A 17413-nucleotide genomic window follows, 5' to 3' on the forward strand; every position below is an offset into this window, starting at 1 on the left:
GTGTGAATTTCATTCAAAATGAGTTTACTACGACTAAATCTAGAAGTAAAAGGATCTTTGATTCAGCAGCAGCGATATCAATCTCTTCCTCTAGGAGGATATTTATGGCAAAGGACTGTCAAGAATGTTGTGTAGAGACTTGAACATTGCATTTGTATAATATAATTAATTTTTCTTTTTAATTGAGTGTATATGTAATGCTGTTTTTGTTTTGTTTTTTTTGTTACCCTTGCCATGCCCACTTGTGGGGCTTATATCGCCCTATTTGTGGTAACATGTGTCCGAGGATATAATTATACTGTTACTGTGTTTTTTCATCAATAAAATTGATGGTTTTCTCTCTCACCAGCTATAAAACATCAGAATGGGAACTAAGTTGTAGGCTAACAAATCAACAGTTGAATTGGAATAACAAAATACATCAATTTTTTTACAAAAACGAACACATTCAAGCAATAAAAGCTAGGCAATGGGCAGCCATTGTTTGATTATGTGTACCGCCTACGATGATTCTTACGATTTTTGTTCACACTGGAATGACTGGACTCATCTCCACTTGTATCATCATCCGTACGCTGGCTGCCAAGCAGGGGATCATCCTCCTGTGGGGGCAGTTTTGTTTTATTTGTGTCGTCTCCTGCAACAAAGAGTGATGCTCCTCCTTCAACATTCTGGTATTTTTTCTTTCTGTAATAATTTCTCTGTCGCAGCACGTACAGTATGAAGATGTCTGAGATGACTGAAGCCTGTGAAGAAGACATGTACAACTTTAGTCTCAATAGTACCTATACAGTTTAATAATGCAGTGAAATGTACTTCTTCAAATTCAGGAAACAATAGAAAAACACATAAGGACACAGCATTTTTGGCCCCAACAGTTGTAATTTATAATTATGCTATTTCCTTCAAAATATATATATATATATATACAACAAAATGTTTACAATTCCACAATAAAACTTAACAGGTACTTCATGAGGAAAATTTTGGCAAATAATTTAGCCTGCTGAATAAATTGCAGTACCAGGTTGAGCTTGAATTCACCAATGCCAAATGCAATTCAATTTGCTATTTGCCAAAGTGTCCCTCTGTATGATATTCAACTAACCAGTGCGAGAAGAGCAATACCAGATCCAATCTTTAAAATCAAAGCTGGAAATGAAAATTTTGCTCCCTGTGAGTTAAAAAAAGTTGGCAATACACATTTGTAGTTAGCTACCCACCAGTCCAGTGACTAAGATATTAATCCTGATACCATAAGCTTTGATTAACTCTCTCTGCAAGGTACCATCTGCAGCTCGCCATGAGTTAGCATATCTGTAAAGATTTTCACATGTGCATATTGGAAAATATTTTGTTACCGAAAGTTGAACCCCGGTGAGAACTTGGCTTTAGGGTCATCTAGACGTCTGGCAGAGTAGACAGGAATGCAGTCCTCAGGGCCCTTATTCAAGTTACAATCCCAATCTATCTGAAGTCCTAGAACAGATCCCTGTAGAAGTTCAAATTTGCTACACAACAAAGAATCCTTGCTTGATGTCTCGTTACCTGTGTAGCAAGGTCCTCAAAAGTGTATCTGTTCTCAAGCATGTTTATAATTTGCTGCACTGAAATGATGGGGCAGAAATAACTTTCCCCCTCAAATCCAAACCGACATTCCCCTGTGATACCATTCCCCACATTACGCCTGCACGGGTAGCAGTATAAAGTAATGCATACATACAAGCTACCTTACCGACGAAAAGAACTTGCTAAATTTGGAAACTGAATACTGTTCTTGATGAAAATGGTGAAGTTGCGTGCCCTTAGTAACTTGGGCCCTGCATTGACACTGAAATATTAATAAACAGTACACGAATAAGCAGAATTGTAGAGACAAATTGGCACATAATTTTACCAAGAGTTCATAATATAGTAGTGGACTCTTGATTTTACTCATCCAAGATGTGAAATGGTGCAGCCTTCAAGATTGGGTTTGAAAACTTGTGAAATCAAAAGGTGACCACAATGGCTGCAATGATGTTAAAGCCAATCAGTTGTAATAACAACAGCATCACCACATTATATTGCCGTTTCTTGGTTATCAACTTGATGTTTCAACTATGCTACTTGAACCCTGGCTGTTTTCGCATGCTTCTTGTGGAAATCCCTGGTTCAAGAACTTCAACAATTTTTAGTAAGCATTCCTATAATCGGTTTGCCTGCATGTAGCTTGATTTTTCACTGTCTGACATCACTTCAGCCTTCAGTCTGACTGGTGCCTTTTGGCATACCACACCATGTCCCATTTCTTTATGCTGACAGTGAAAGTTGTCAGTTCATGGTACTGCATTAATGACTATGTGTGTTACAGAAAAACTATAAATTGTCCATAATTTCGTGCCATGCCTTCTAACACAACAGCCACAGTAAGTTCTAGACTAGACAGTTCTCCAAGTGTACATTTGTCAAAAAATAAGCAAACGGCTACATTACTTATAAGTGATTATATGTTAGTGGTACAATAGTAACCTCCCTCTATAATATTATAATTGTAATGATCATTATACTTGTAACTCCAACAGATAAGGCTGAAACTTTAATTAATGTACCATTAATTTTTCACTTTAGAAGCCATAATGGAATATGCTAACTAGTCAGGTTTTTGTTCAGCACTCTCTATAGTAGTAGGTACTACTCACGTCATATTTTTGTCTTCTTCCTCAAGTGGACACCATGCATTTACGAGACAATGACCAGAATCATTGTCACAATCACCAGTCAGCCTCCCTATATGACATATAATAACTATATACATGAGTTGTAGTGACCACACCTACCATTTCTAGAAAAGGATCCCTCTGAACAACTGACGGTGTCGTTGCAACTAACACTTTTCTGCAATATGACAGTTATAGTGGCAATGTTATATTGTATGGATAATTTAGGAATTTGATAATTTATTTGAGTAAATACACAGCAGGATGGAACCATAGCCCCACTCTTAAATATGTGGTGAAACCAAAAAAATGTCAGTCCAGTAGTCCAGTCCAGTGATTACACACTACCCCAAATGTAGTATAATTAAGAGCCGTTACTATTCAGTGGACTGGACTACTGGACTGACATAATTATTCTTATTGCACATTGTTGTTAAGTCTACAGCACTTACTCCTTACCCTGGTCTATAGTTACAGTGATAGTTAACCAGCAATTACCTTGATACCATGATATCCTTAGAGCAAATTCTAGGATGTTAATCTGAGATACGAGCACAACTGAAGAATTCTTTTTAGCACTAGCTGGCTTAGTGTATACTATATGACCAAATTTATTAGAATCACACCGTACAGGCTTGCACTTGGGCTTGTAGCTCTATTGCCAATCTATTGCTAGTTAACTACTGCTGCATCATTACATCACTGTATACATGGGTAAGAAGAGTATCATACATTATGATAGTACTGTATATAGTAGGGACCACAAAGGTTTGGCTGTGGCCCTGAAAAACATCACCCAAAAACCAGCCTCACTTTCCCTGACTAAGCCCAAACAAGCCTTCAGATCAATCTGAAACACTTTCAACAAGTTGCTATGAATATTTTAAAACAATTTATTAAATGGAATTTTCCATTGACTGAGTAACTGGACTGATGCCTTCAGACAAGCGTAACTCAATAATGGCTAAGGCTACGAGCTTCACTGTTCGACGAAAGGTGTCAACTTGGTGGTAGCGCGTGATGGTTTCCCTTCATAATGGAAATCATCCGTATTTTTCAAAGTGGTCACTTTTGATTGCAGAGGTGCTTTCAAACAGTTTTTGATTCGTAATGCTATGTAACGGGTTGAACATAGCTGACAACAAAACGTGTTGGATACTTCACTTTTCAGACAATAATTGGGCATGTGGTGCCATTTCTTTCCTTTGATGCAGTATGTGTGGGTTTACCAGTCATAATAATTTTATTTTACAAAAAAAGTTAACAAACAAGTACACAATAAAATTTAATTTTCAACTAGAGTAGGAACCACAGCACATCGATAAAAAGTACTGAAACAAGCTGGAGCAGTGCACAATAGTAAAACAATAAGAAGTGTTATATCCCTACTTTGCATTTCCATTATGATATTTTGAGCACAGTACTTCTTATTATTTCACTATGATATCGTGCACTACTCCAGCTTTTTATCGATGTACTGTGGTCCCTACTTTTTTTAGTTGAAAATTCCAATTTTTTGTGTATTTGTATACTGTAGAATAATAAACAGTAGTGATTTGTGTACTCATATTCAATGTTTAGTAGTGGGTCAAATGGCCCTTAACTATTTACAGCACTTGTATTTTCTTTATCCTGGTATACAGTAGCACTGCAGCAACGATGGCTAACCAAAGATCAACTTGCTAATGATTTGTCCTAGAATGATATCGAATAAGCTCTATATAGGGATGCTGTACACTCTGAGATGCAAGCCATTTGTCCTCCTTTCTAACATACAAAATCATCACAAAACTACAGAGTTGTTTCTACAATCATGATTGTTCTTTGCATGTGGCTAGCTGGTCTACTATATATACCTAGAATTGCATTGCACAAGCTTGCTGCTTTATTATCAGTGAGACCTTACCTATTACTATCACAATGCTGCAGAATTACTATTTAGAAAATGGTATGTTAGCAATGCTTTGAAGTTTGATTAAAATAGAAGTTTTTCTTATTCACGAAGAGACTCCACCACAAGTCTCTTAGTACTAAGAGACTCGCGGCTAACCACGTTAGTTAATTAGTTATCCCCCCAAAAAAACACCTTTGCTGTAAAAAAAGGCGCGTCCAAGAAACTACAAGTATCTGTAACCCAATGTAAAACGGATAAGCTGTAGAAAAACACTCCATGACATTAATGGGTAACTGAAAGAGCTTATAGAGCGGCCAAGAATCAATAATGTTACTACAACTGACTATGATTACCAAAGAATACCTTGGCTGTAGAACAGGTAAATAAAAGTAACTGGCAACCAAAACAGCTGATATCTGAAGTGGCCAAGAATAAAAGTTAAGTTGATACAACTTACTACAATTCTTAACTTGCAACATTGAATCCTAATCATTCAACTGTGTTCTATACATTCACCCTTGCTACATCCTAAATTAATTCTTTGTAACTCTAATTGGCTGGTAATTTGGCCGCCTTTTTTTCTTTACTCTGACTATTGAAAAAGGCGGCCAAATTACCAGCCAATTAGAGTTACAAAGAATTAATTTAGGATGTAGCAAGAGTGAATGTATAGAACACAGTTGAATGATTAGGATTCAATGTTGCAAGTTAAGAATTGTAGTAAGTTGTATCAACTTAACTTTTATTCTTGGCCACTTCAGATATCAGCTGTTTTGGTTGCCAGTTACTTTTATTTACCTGTTCTACAGCCAAGGTATTCTTTGGTAATCATAGTCAGTTGTAGTAACATTATTGATTCTTGGCCGCTCTATAAGCTCTTTCAGTTACCCATTAATGTCATGGAGTGTTTTTCTACAGCTTATCTGTTTTACATTGGGTTACAGATACTTGGACGTACCTTTTTTTACAGCAAAGGTGTTTTGGGGGGGGGGGGGGGATATCACTAATTGTTGTCAGTTATATAATTTACAGACCCAATGTTCAAGCTATGGGGGGTGTATGATGAATTCTGCCTTGTAGAGGTGTTGCAACCAAACAGAAATCTGCTGATAGGTGGTGAGCATATAACCTACATTCCTCTAGTAGTTATTTATTTTTTTCTTAGGACAAGGGCCAGCGGAAATTACTGGTCATGCCAAGCAATAATGGCTACAGTCATGGTAACCAAAGATGTGTGTAAAGCATTTATTTGCAAAGCATGCTTTTCTAGGTGATCTTGGGGAATGCCACCACCTTGAAATAGCAACTCTGAGATTGCATCTGGGATCTGGGAGTGTTTTCAGACAGATATGTAAATATTCAGTTATATTGTTCAATGACTGTTCTATTAGAGTATTTTATTGCCTGACTGTTCTATTAGAGTATTTATTGCTTGACTGTTCTATTGAAGTATACCAATCATTCTGTACTTGTCAATGAATAAAACCTGCTATGACCACTGCCACAGTGCCATGAGGACGACCTATCAACTTGGTTTGCCACTCATAGAGTTAGATGCTTTGCTAAGGGTTATGAAAGAGATCACAAACATCGTACTATTATTTTTATTTCACTATATACAAACACACGCTTACATCATATACAAGCACAATATGCACACAAAATGTGCAAACACTATACACACATGTTCACAAACATACACCACATATTGGTTGTCACGGTACTCAAGTTAATATCACATCTCTTGTGAAATGCTCTTGTAGGAGAGATGGTAGTGCCTTTACTTGGTGCTAAAAATTTCTTGCAGAAAAGAAAATTGTGTTGTAGATACTGTTTAGTGCCGGTTAATTACACATCACTCCATAGTTAAGCCATGAGGATATCCAAGCAAGTGTCTTTGGTGTTGCGACTGATGTTCCAAGTTAGTTGTATGTGTGTTTAATTTAAGGTTCAGTTTAGTGCCTGCTTGTTCTTTTACAGGTCTCACTTAACCTTGTGTCGTCATGCAGACGTCTGAATATTGTGCAAGCTCTGTGGAACAACCCCAACTCATATACACAATCATTGACAACCACGAACCACATGCATATGTACATTCAAGCAATCTGTTACAAAAGTTGAAAGCCACAACACAAGCTAATACCAGCAAACCATGAACCACATTCCAGCAATTTGTTACAAACTTTGTTGCACCATGGTACGTGCATAATGATCAATTAATGAAAGCCACAACACAAGCTCCATGGTGCATTAATGGAAATAAATAAGTTCCACCTGATTGACAATTATCACGTGACCTATTAAGGGGATATCCCTTGGAAAGACCCTGCACAGTAACACTTCAAGAGAAAAGTGAATGACACTTGATACACCGCGTGATTTATATATATTATTGATGGCAGTCCATGTCTTGTAGAATATTATTAAACACTAAAATACATTACAGTACGAGTACCGCATTGTACAGCCATAACCAAGAACAAGTTCCACTTGACTGACAATGATCATGTGGCCTATTTAGGGGAAATCTCTTGGAAAGTCCCTGTAACACCTCAAGTGAATACACGTGATACGCGGTTTACATTAATTATTGATGGCAGTCCATGTCTTGAGAGGACTGAATACTACTAAATATACTGGATTTCAATGGAGCGGCGAAGCGTACTTAACTGGTTTGAAACTAAGATACATAGAGTCTACACCACTTGAAGAAGAACGTCGAGTGGATATTAAAGAGTCGCCGGCGAGAATACTGATGTCCTCAGCTCTTCGTGGAGGTTCAGTAACGAAAAGAGGAGTGGAGGTTCAGTAACGAAACGAGGAGTGTAAGTTCAGAAATGAAAGGAGGAGTGAAAAAAAAATGAAGCTAGTGTACAAAGTGCCACATGTATTCACACTGATTGACCGTGTGTATGCGATTGGTTTTTAGACTGTCAGACGTCTGCACTGACTAGTACAAGTTCACTGAGACCAAGCTGAAAACTTCTGTGATGGTGCCAAGTTGAGTAGCAGCAAGTACCAATATTTTCCTGCTTGAAATTATATCTCATGGATGGATTGTTAACAAGGCGTACTCATACAGACCAAACAGTTTTCAGTATTGTCACTGTAGTGCCAATTTAGAAGCCCTGGAACTAGGTGGAAGAAGTAAGGTAATCTACATGATGCTTGTACAAAAATACTCTTTCACATTGCACACTGGTCTTTATGTACAGTGAAACCTGTCTAATCAGGACAGTATGTAGTAAGGTCACTGCTGGGCCAACTTGTGAATCCTCAAACGTATTACTTCAAGGGTGTGATGAATTTTCAGGTCCTCAAATTTTGTATTACCTCAAGATGTGATGAATTCCCCAAATCTGTCATTTACATAAAAAGTGACAGATTTTTAGCTGTATTGTATTTAATGCCCGCCTGTCAATTTTACAAGTACAGGGTACTTGATCATAGCATGCGGTTCTCTTACTAGCAGTACTACATGCATAACTTGGCTGGAGCTGCTCTAAACTTGGCAATTAAGATCAAGGTTTGGGGGGGGGGGGGGGGGGGAAGTAGACAAAGGAATTTTATAATGTTATGTAGTTCTCAATTGTCAGGTGTACGTGGATTGTAGTAACATCAAGGACATTGTGGATCTTCAGGTCAGCAGTGCTACATGCATAACCTGCTCTAAACTTGGCAACTAAGATCAAGGTTTGGGGGGGTAAGTAGACAAAGGAATTTTATAATGTTGTGTGTTCTTTAGTTCTCAATTGTCACGTGTACGTGGACTGTACACCAAGTGTGCGTGGACTGCAAGGACGTTGTGGATCTTCAGGTCAGTCTGTGTGTATACTAAGAAATTTTTGTATTACCTCAAGGGTGTGATGAATTTTCAGATCCCCAAATCTGTCATTTGTGTAAAAAGTGACAGATTTTTAGCTGTATTGTATTTAATGCCCTGTCAATTTTACAGGTACAGGGTACTTGGTCATAGCATGCAGTTCTCTCACTAGCAGTGGTACATACGTAAAAATCAAGGTTCGGGGGAATAATTTATATAGATAGATAATGTTATGTGTGTTCTTTAGTTCTCAATTGTCAAGTGTACGTGGACAATGAGGCCTGATAAGATCTTGGCATTATATCTCAGTTGATTACAATCTTCTGAATTTCCAGGATGAGGCATACAGTTGCGATGGAACTAACTACAGTGGAACCTGTCTTAGTGGTCACCTGTACAGAAAGGCCACCTCTTTAAAAAGACCAGCTTTAAATTCCCGTGAGAAGTTTATACACTAATTTACCTGTCTAAAGCAGCCACCTGCCTATAAGGCCAAGAAATCTTGGCCCAAAGGTGACCGGCTTAGACAGTTTCCACTATATCCCATTTTATTGTCAGAAGTTTATTGTTAATGTCACAAACAATTACTATAATATATTTGCTTATGTAACATGTGTATTAATTAAATGACATGCATGACGAAAGCCACGATGGGAGTGACTACTTGCTGTTAGGGTGGGTAATGCTATGTAACAAGCTGGTTTGAGCACCATCAGAACACACAACACACCATGTGTGGTGTGGCAACAAGAATTATGCGAACACCTTCTCTAGTGACACTACGTTCTTGATGCTTTCACACTTGTTTATAAGACATCTGCCAATTATCAACGCACGCATGAGGCGTGGCACTAAATGGAGTTTAAAAGATTTCTGCTTAAAACACCTTCCCTAGGGAACTTATGGTTCTACACGCTTTCACAACTTGTTTATCAGACATTAGGGCTTGTGTCCACATCGTGTCTTTAAAAGTTATTGTAGGGATTAGAGGTTTGATCGAAGAAAATACGCGTATGAACAAACCAGGATTAGATAATGTCAGTGCTAGATGGACTGTACAAACATGGGTAAGTTGACTGGTATAAGGTGACGCTAGGTGTAACACAAGGTTGAGAAATAAAGCGAAATATGTCTAAACATGCGTTTAATACTGGTCGCAAAAAAACTACTACTACTACTACGAGAAAAGATTTTTTTATTACGTAATGCAATACAAACCTATTGAGAGATGTTGCATAATTCAGGGTTAATATTGCAAAACCGTCCCTACACGTAAATAATTCACAGTAGTGGCTGCGCGTCTTTTAATTGGGCGTGCGCTTTGTAGTTTCTTGGCCGCGCGCCTCACTACCGTGAGTCTTGATCCACACCAAAAATTTATTGTTAATCACTGAAATATTGTCAACAAAACAATAGTACAACCAAACATGTTCTTCACCACCCTATTCCGGTGCGGGAGGGTTAACTAGAGTGCCAAAGCAGGTATTGGTGTCTTACTTTCTTAGAAAATGGGCTAGCTGCGTTGCTGCGCGACATAACAAGCCAGCACCATTATACAGTAATTTTGCTAGCTATCCGGTCTCTCTCCACTTTCACTTCTTTTACATGAGGCACGGTGATGCCATTGATTCTCCCTCGTGGTATAGACTTGCCTTGAATAGTTGCAAGGATACTCTGGCGTCTAGTCAAACGTCTCAATCACGATACAACCTTACAGTTGCTACTGTCGCTAATTTTTCACAGATTTCTCTTACTCAAACTGATGCAGTTCTTGTTGATAGCAGTATGTATCACCAATAAAAGTGCTGTTTCAGTGATTAAACCTTGAGAGGAAAGTAAATTAGCCTTCCCATGCAGCCTTATACATGACACCGTCGCTAGCAATGGTGCGAGGCATAGCTATGATGTCCTTTTCACTGCTGGCAGACCATTTTTAAAACAGTAAGACACTCCAAACTAGCACCTTCAAAGTATAAACGTCCTCAGAGTCGGTGTTAGAATGATGCAATAAAAACCTCGGATCCGCCTCGGTTTTCATTGCATCATTCTAACACCACCTCCTCAGACGTTTATACTTCGAAGATGCTAGTTTGGAATGTCTTACTATATAGTTATACAACGGCCACGAGTGCTCTGCCTGATATAAACGCATGAGCCTGAGGGCCGTCAGGCCCGAAGGCAAGTGCGTTTATACAGGCAGAGCACGAGTGCACGTTGTATAACTGTTATGTACCATTCACCTAATAGGTGGGGAGAGTCTCACAAGACAGCTGTAACACTTACAAAGGCCAGGTTTCTAACATCGATTGTGGGTAACCAAGCCTGACGTTGCGATGACGTTCCCCCTGCAGTACTGCAGCCACCTGAGATATTGAAAGCTAGTACGCTATGGGTTATATCACTAACCTGCATTCGCTGTTCCACTCTCATCATGTAGTGCTCAGCATGCTAGCGTGCCATATATAGACTAAGCACCAGACTAATCGCCATAGTGATTCTCTCAAGTGAAAAAAAGCAGCTAAATAGACGGTTTAAACAAAACCTAACTACTAAACGATACTAGTCTAATTCTTACTATTCACACTGGCTAAACTCGGATCTGGTGGCATGACAAAACTGGTTACCACAATCGAACGTAAAGGTTAGTATTATTTAGAATATATTTGTTTTATTGAGTCATTGTCGAAGTGGACTACAGTTTAATCTGGGCTAAGATGGCACCAGACTAGTAAGGTGTATAAGTACGTTTATATATGTAGACTAGAGTTGTGGCCACCCGCGTTGGCTTTTTCGATCGCCATTGGCTGCTTGTAAACATTATACGTATTGGTGACGTTATGGCCCACAATCGACCTTTACATGTCAGGCTATAAAAGAATTTGAGTGATCTGTGTAGTGCCTTTCCACCTATTAGGTGAGGTGTCGTAGTGGTCTTCGCCACCGGCACTTGTGCTATGCTGCACAAAACCACAGCCAGTGCAATATCTGTATATTGCACTGCGGTCGGTGCATTATAACTTATAATGCACTCGTTGTGGTCTACAAAACCGCAACCAGTGGGTTATAAGTTATAATGCACTCGCTGCGGTCTGCAGCAGTGCAATATACAAATTATGGCACTGGCGGTGCCTTTGAACTGCCCACGCAGAGTGGTACATTGTACTATAACATACAAGGGTGAGGAATGTATAAATGCTAGCAAATAAATTAGATCAATTAGAGACCATAGAAAAAAAGTAGGGAAACAAGGGAGGTTGCCTACACTTGTACTAGTGGACATTTAGTATATCTGCAGGTATAGGCACCTCTTTGTTCCCTACTTTTTCTATGATCCCTAATCAAACTTAAAATTCCTAATTTTTCCTTAGTTTACTTTTTTTTGTAACATAATTAGTGAAGCCATGCATACTGCATCAAAGAAAGAATGGAACTAGAGTTAATGTTTTTGTCTGAACATGTGCCCCAACTATCAATTATTGACAAAATAATTTTTTTCTTGAAATCCATACCAACTTTTAGGGTCACTTTTGGGACACTGCCAAGGCACCAGGAAGGTATTGTGAAGCTGGTTCTTGGGTGATATTAACCTCCATGCCTCATTACAAAGGGTGAAACAAAAGGACACACACACAACACACACCACTCACATCAACACAAACACCCTGTGTCTGATTGGTGATCCACATGTTAGTCATGATGAAGACACTATTAGGAGACTATACACACAATTAACGGATAACGAGGTAACAACATCAGGGATGTGCCCAAGTTTAGAACAGTGATAGCTACAAGAGACAAGAAAAGTAAGATGAAATTTGTTGGGCCTAACTAGAGGCAAATCTGTAGTAGTTGGTAAGTGGTAGTGGTAGTTGTTTTATTAAGGTGCCAACCACTGTGGGCACATCCCTACAACACAACTGGAGACTCACTTGTGGAGGTATGATATAGTCAGATGCATCCCACACTCTCTCTCCAGCATTAGAGAAGTTTCCTGTCCCATTAGTGTAGTCAAATCCCTCCACTTTAGTAGTGACAGTACTAACCACATCCTCAAATTCTGCATAACCCTTGCTGAAGTAAATGGCAAAGCTGCAACGTAAATAGACTATTTTGTATAGAATGTTAACATCACCAATTGCATAATGTAATGGCATACTAGTGGCATACTGGTTGTTGGAGGTGGCAATATAGTAGTAGTGTGGACAGGCCTATTCAGCACACACACATTGTGTAGATGAAATCGGTGTTGCAAGAATATGAGATTTTGACAATATTTAAACAGCCAAGAACATTTTCAAATCTGATCTGATATTAGAAAGGCACACTCATTTCTCAACAAACATTGCTTCAAATTCAACCATAAAGACTGATACGTTTGTCAAGGCACACGGTATGTCATGTGGCCAAGAAAGGTGGAACACCACACCACGAGTATATTAACAAGAAGAAAGAAAATGTGATTTTCATGTGCATTCCTTCTCCAAATGAAACAAAATTTTTCAATGCATGCAAACACCTTCCACCTTGAGCACCAACATACCAAAATCACCATGCGCATTCTCAGAATATGAGCCCCCAAACTTTGACTTAATTTGTTCATCCTCTATGTATCTTCTTTTGCAACTTCCACTAAGAGAAGTTGAGGTTTTGTTGTGAAGCCAATAATGTCATCAGTTCAAAGTTGCAATCGGTGCATTCTAGTGGTTCAAAGTTTTAAACTTTAAGATGATGTAATAAAATGTTTGTTTAATTTGACATTGGATTTTTTATCAATATTATCTGAGTGATGTTGACAGTGTGCAATAGGAGACTCAGGCTGGTTGCACAACATTCTATTTAATTTAAGTACTGTCTGAAGTCAGCCCCAAACAGAAATGTGTAAAAATAATTTTGTGGATTTGCAGAATCTCATAAACAATCAGTGGTCATTGACTATATTTTCACAAAGGTGTCATTTTGCAAAAACCTCCACCTATGTTGTGAGCCTAAAAAATAGGCAGACTGTAATATAAAAACGAATGAAATCTATGAGACAAGCTGTAAAGAAAAAAAAAAGATATCACCTTCAAAAAGTTTAAGTTTTAAATGTGAAATCAAAGGTTGTGGTCTGCCACCACTGATTTCACAGCTTTTTTTTTGAAAGCCACACCCATTTTGACAGCTTGGATATTATTTTTCATCAGCAGGACCCTCCAGGGTTATGATGCTGATGTACAATTACAAACCAATGTAATTATTGAGTGTTAATTTCAGTTTAAAAACTATCAGTACACAATGATAGATGACACACAGCCTGACAGTAACAGCAAAGTGCATCATTTGGTGTAGCCAAGAGTATATAATAGAAACCAAGAGTATCGAACGGGTGTATTACCCAGTGATTAATGATTGCATAAAGTAACATGGATATTTCAGTAATTGTTCGTTTTCATTAAAATTAAGGGTTGCTGTATTTAGCCCAATTCGGCCGCTAAACCAAGCGAAAACATGATAGTGTTAAAGGGAATTGGTTAATGTTAAAGTTCTGGCACTGCCAAGTGGATCCCTGAAGGCGTGGCAACATGCTCGTTTGTACAACCGTTGTTTTAGCGAGCTGGAGTTATCTTGGGTCCTTACTACGCTTTCTTTGTACAATAACTGTTGAATACTTGGTTGAATAACATGGAAAACTGGCAAACAAAGACCCATTGCCATGTACGCATTTCAAATTACCATTTCTCGTAAACAAACAATTACTGAAATATCCGTGTTACTTTATGCAATCATTAATCACGGGCTAATACACTGTTCAACACTCTTGTTTTCTATTATATACTCTTGGTGTAGCTAAAATAGCACTTCTAATGTGTATCTGCATTTTGCCACACAATAATACCAATTTACAAAAATACATCCAATATCAAGAGTTCAAACACTACTTGAACTATTGCCGATTTACATACAATTTTCCAATAGCTGATCGATGATTAGTGCACTAAGTGAAACTGTTCAGCAAACTCTGTGCTTTTGGCTTATCATGGGAACACATACAGGGAATTTTCTAGGGGGCAAAGGGGGCATTTTGTCCCCCCCGAAAATGATTTTGCCCCCCTGAACTCTGCCTCAACCAGCCCAACGATGAAAAAATGATAAATTGATTTGAAATCATAAAATTTAGTCGATGGCTAGCTAGCTACAATAAAACAAATTTAGCCTAATTTAAGTTCTGTCCCCCTCAATTTCTGAAAAACTCGGATTGCCCCCCCCCTGAATTTATTTTCTAGAAAAATCCCTGATATAGAATTTTGCAAAAATGAATGAACTCAATGAATTTTACTGTGAAAAGTATACAACAATAAACAGGTTGAATATTTTGCAATTTCAGCTGAAACTGGCATGCCATCCCTATGATCTGTGACTGTAAGGTAGTGCCTGGGGCTAGTACATCTATGTTGTGAACTTGTGATATGCATCAAATTATTGAAATTAGATGTCGATTGTAATGGGAGATATCTCATAGCATAATAATGGTCAATAGGATGATAGCAATACCTCCCCAACCTTGTTTTGCCCATTGTCACGTGCAAGTAGGTCGGAGGATCGTAGACTTCCGATAGGATGGTGAAGCTAGTACGGTAACATGAAGGTGCACAACACACGTCACTCACACTACTATGTAGACGATGATACCAAGCTGAACAAGCCTGTTAACCAGCCCCACGGTCTTGTTTTTGATGTGAACTATCTTCGGAGTATCATATTCCAATACAGCATCAACTGTAGTCTTCAGACTACTCGTGGTATAGCCTTTAGCCTTCTGCCAAAACGACATGATGCCAGTCACGTGTTGGGGAATTAAATCACATGCGCTTACAATGTTATTTACTCAGTAAATAAAAGTTAACAGATTATTATAAGACACAGGGGTAGTGGGGGGACAATGGGTCACATGCACCACGCATCGTTTATTAGTACAGTACGCAGGCGCATACCACACGTTGCGCTGGTGAAATTATTAGAGACAAGTATTGTATCCTTCATCATCCGGGAGAAATCAAGCTATCATGCCGAAAACATAAATACCCACCCACCCACCCATGCATACACCTGGTAACCCAGAACTAAAAAAGGGCGCAGTGAAGCTGCTTGGCCAGGTAGATTGACCATGATGCTCGTTATATAATAGCCACGGTCATGAGATGACAAGTGTAATGCAGAAGCCGTGTACTAACTTGGTCAGGCACTTCACTTAGCCACGTTCTGGGCTGCCCATTGTTTCCCAAATTATGCCAATCATGCACCCGGATTGGGTAAGTACAGCCAATATAATAAGATGTTAACTAGCAGTTTAATTATTATATGCACGCGATGAATACATGGTCGAACTACGTAATTGCCCTAGCAACCTGAATCATAGATTACCCTACCCTACTATACTGATAATCTATCTATGCCCGAATTTATTGGGAAAACCACATACATTACATGTAAAAAATGTCTGTATGACCTGCTACATAATTTGATACTGTAGTTTCACCAGTGACCATCATAAAAATTTCATCATACCATTAGCTTGCTACATAGCTATACAGCCTATACCATATCTATGGCTATTCACTGTACAGATAGCACAATCAACTTTTATTCATGAAATTCCTCCCACACATAAACTTTACCCATCATTTGAAATTTATAGAGGGTTACTATAGGCATTCACACCTACACACAGTATAAAGTTAAACCAGGAACAATGCCATCACTCATTGCAGCACTACAGTAACCTATTAGCTATTCATGTATCAATATGCAATCTATTTCTGTAAATTTGTTTTGATGATAAAATACAAATTAAATTTCTTTTTAAAAAAACAAACACATAATTCTTTGCTAAAATATGTACAAAAGTCATTTAGATACATGTACATACAAACTGGAAGGATAATATTAAAAAAAAAAACTTCATTCTTTCTAGTAGCTACCAGATTCTGCAATTGATCTTGACCTAGGGAATGTGCAGGGAGATTTATATATTGCTGGTGAGGAGTAGATCCGTCCAACAGAATGACGCTGCTTCAAGTTAACGTTTGGTGGTGGAAATACTTCATCACTATCAATTGGTAGGTGATCCTCTATCACAGAGTCTATATAATTTTGTGCTAGTGTTGGTTCTGCCTTGCCAGAGGTGGTTGAGCCGGCATACACAGTGAATGGACCAAATAGGTCAGTCATTCCACTGAAGCCTATATCTGTAAATGAATTGAGACAACTGTAAAACATTTGCATACAAATTTTACAAGTCGCAATATTTCTTTTAAATTCATAAAATAAATTGTGTAGTGGCCTATGTCATAATGTACTGTAGAACTTGTTAACGTGGACAGTGGAAATGAGGACACCTCCCTACAGTGGATTACCTGCTGCATAAGAGTCTGATAGTGGATGGTTGTTCTTCTCGTAGCTTTGTTTGACAAATGTTTCAATCAGTTTATGTACAGCACTCAGCGTATGGTGATCCTGTGACTGGCTCAGAGTCAGAGCTATGTGTGGAACCAGCACCTGGTGACTAGGGTTAGAAGGAGTTAGTTTATAAATACAAAAACTCTTGGTTACATCCATACTGAAGTACAATACATCCAATCCACCCCCATCGCTATTATGGGGTCAGTACAAACCTTTACCCTAATTTCATACGGTCTCTCATAAATCATTTCCTATGCTAAAAGTCTAACGCAACTGCAGTGGATATTAGGGAGAATGTGAACTATAATCTTTTTTTCTTCCATAAAAGCCTATAAATCCTTTATTCTGAAAGGGGCACATATAGTGTACTGAATATTAACTTTTGAACACGAGCTAAACACCAAACCTCACTCACATTAGTGGATAAACCTCATGGTAGATAGTGCTTGCTTTGGATAGGAATTGGTAGAGCAGTTTAATGTCATGATTGTCCTGCATGTGTACCAATGCTGATGCCTGAAAATGTAAGAATAACAATAGTAAGCTGTGTGTGGTCTG

General features: G+C 38.4%; 2 protein-coding genes across 2 annotated transcripts in view; both read right to left on the minus strand.

Moving 5' to 3' along the window:
* Positions 1-376: 376 nt before the first annotated feature.
* On the minus strand, positions 377-15276 carry LOC136243552 (P2X purinoceptor 4-like). Its single transcript, XM_066035066.1, has 11 exons — positions 15064-15276; positions 12346-12505; positions 12064-12132; positions 2820-2877; positions 2682-2769; positions 1736-1831; positions 1549-1687; positions 1362-1492; positions 1224-1317; positions 1109-1174; positions 377-746 (listed from the first exon to the last, which is right to left on the minus strand). The coding sequence occupies exons 1-11, from the start codon at positions 15225-15227 to the stop codon at positions 489-491; spliced, it is 1323 nt and encodes a 440-aa protein (XP_065891138.1). The 5' UTR covers positions 15228-15276; the 3' UTR covers positions 377-488.
* A 933-nt stretch (positions 15277-16209) lies between these two features.
* Positions 16210-17413, minus strand: part of LOC136242439 (neurofibromin-like) — a 28040-nt gene continuing 26836 nt past the window's right edge. The window contains exons 54-56 of the mRNA XM_066033861.1: positions 17271-17371; positions 16810-16958; positions 16210-16641 (exon numbers count right to left, since the gene is read on the minus strand). Coding sequence (XP_065889933.1) covers positions 16364-16641; positions 16810-16958; positions 17271-17371 — 528 coding nt within the window. The 3' untranslated portion in view covers positions 16210-16363. The remainder of the gene's footprint in view (positions 16642-16809; positions 16959-17270; positions 17372-17413) is intronic.

Source organism: Dysidea avara, chromosome 13 (genome assembly GCF_963678975.1).
Source record: "Dysidea avara chromosome 13, odDysAvar1.4, whole genome shotgun sequence".
NCBI lineage: Eukaryota > Metazoa > Porifera > Demospongiae > Dictyoceratida > Dysideidae > Dysidea > Dysidea avara.

Bases quoted from the DNA above. Each gene is read 5' to 3' on its own strand.
- LOC136243552 (XM_066035066.1), bottom strand. From the start codon at position 15,227: ATGTCGTTTTGGCAGAAGGCTAAAGGCTATACCACGAGTAGTCTGAAG. The intron at 12,506-15,063 runs GTGAGTGACGTG...TTTACGTTGCAG, and splicing joins ATCATCGTCTACATAGTAGT to CTTTGCCATTTACTTCAGCA. The intron at 1,688-1,735 runs GTAAGGTAGCTT...CTACCCGTGCAG, and splicing joins TTAGCAAGTTCTTTTCGTCG to GCGTAATGTGGGGAATGGTA.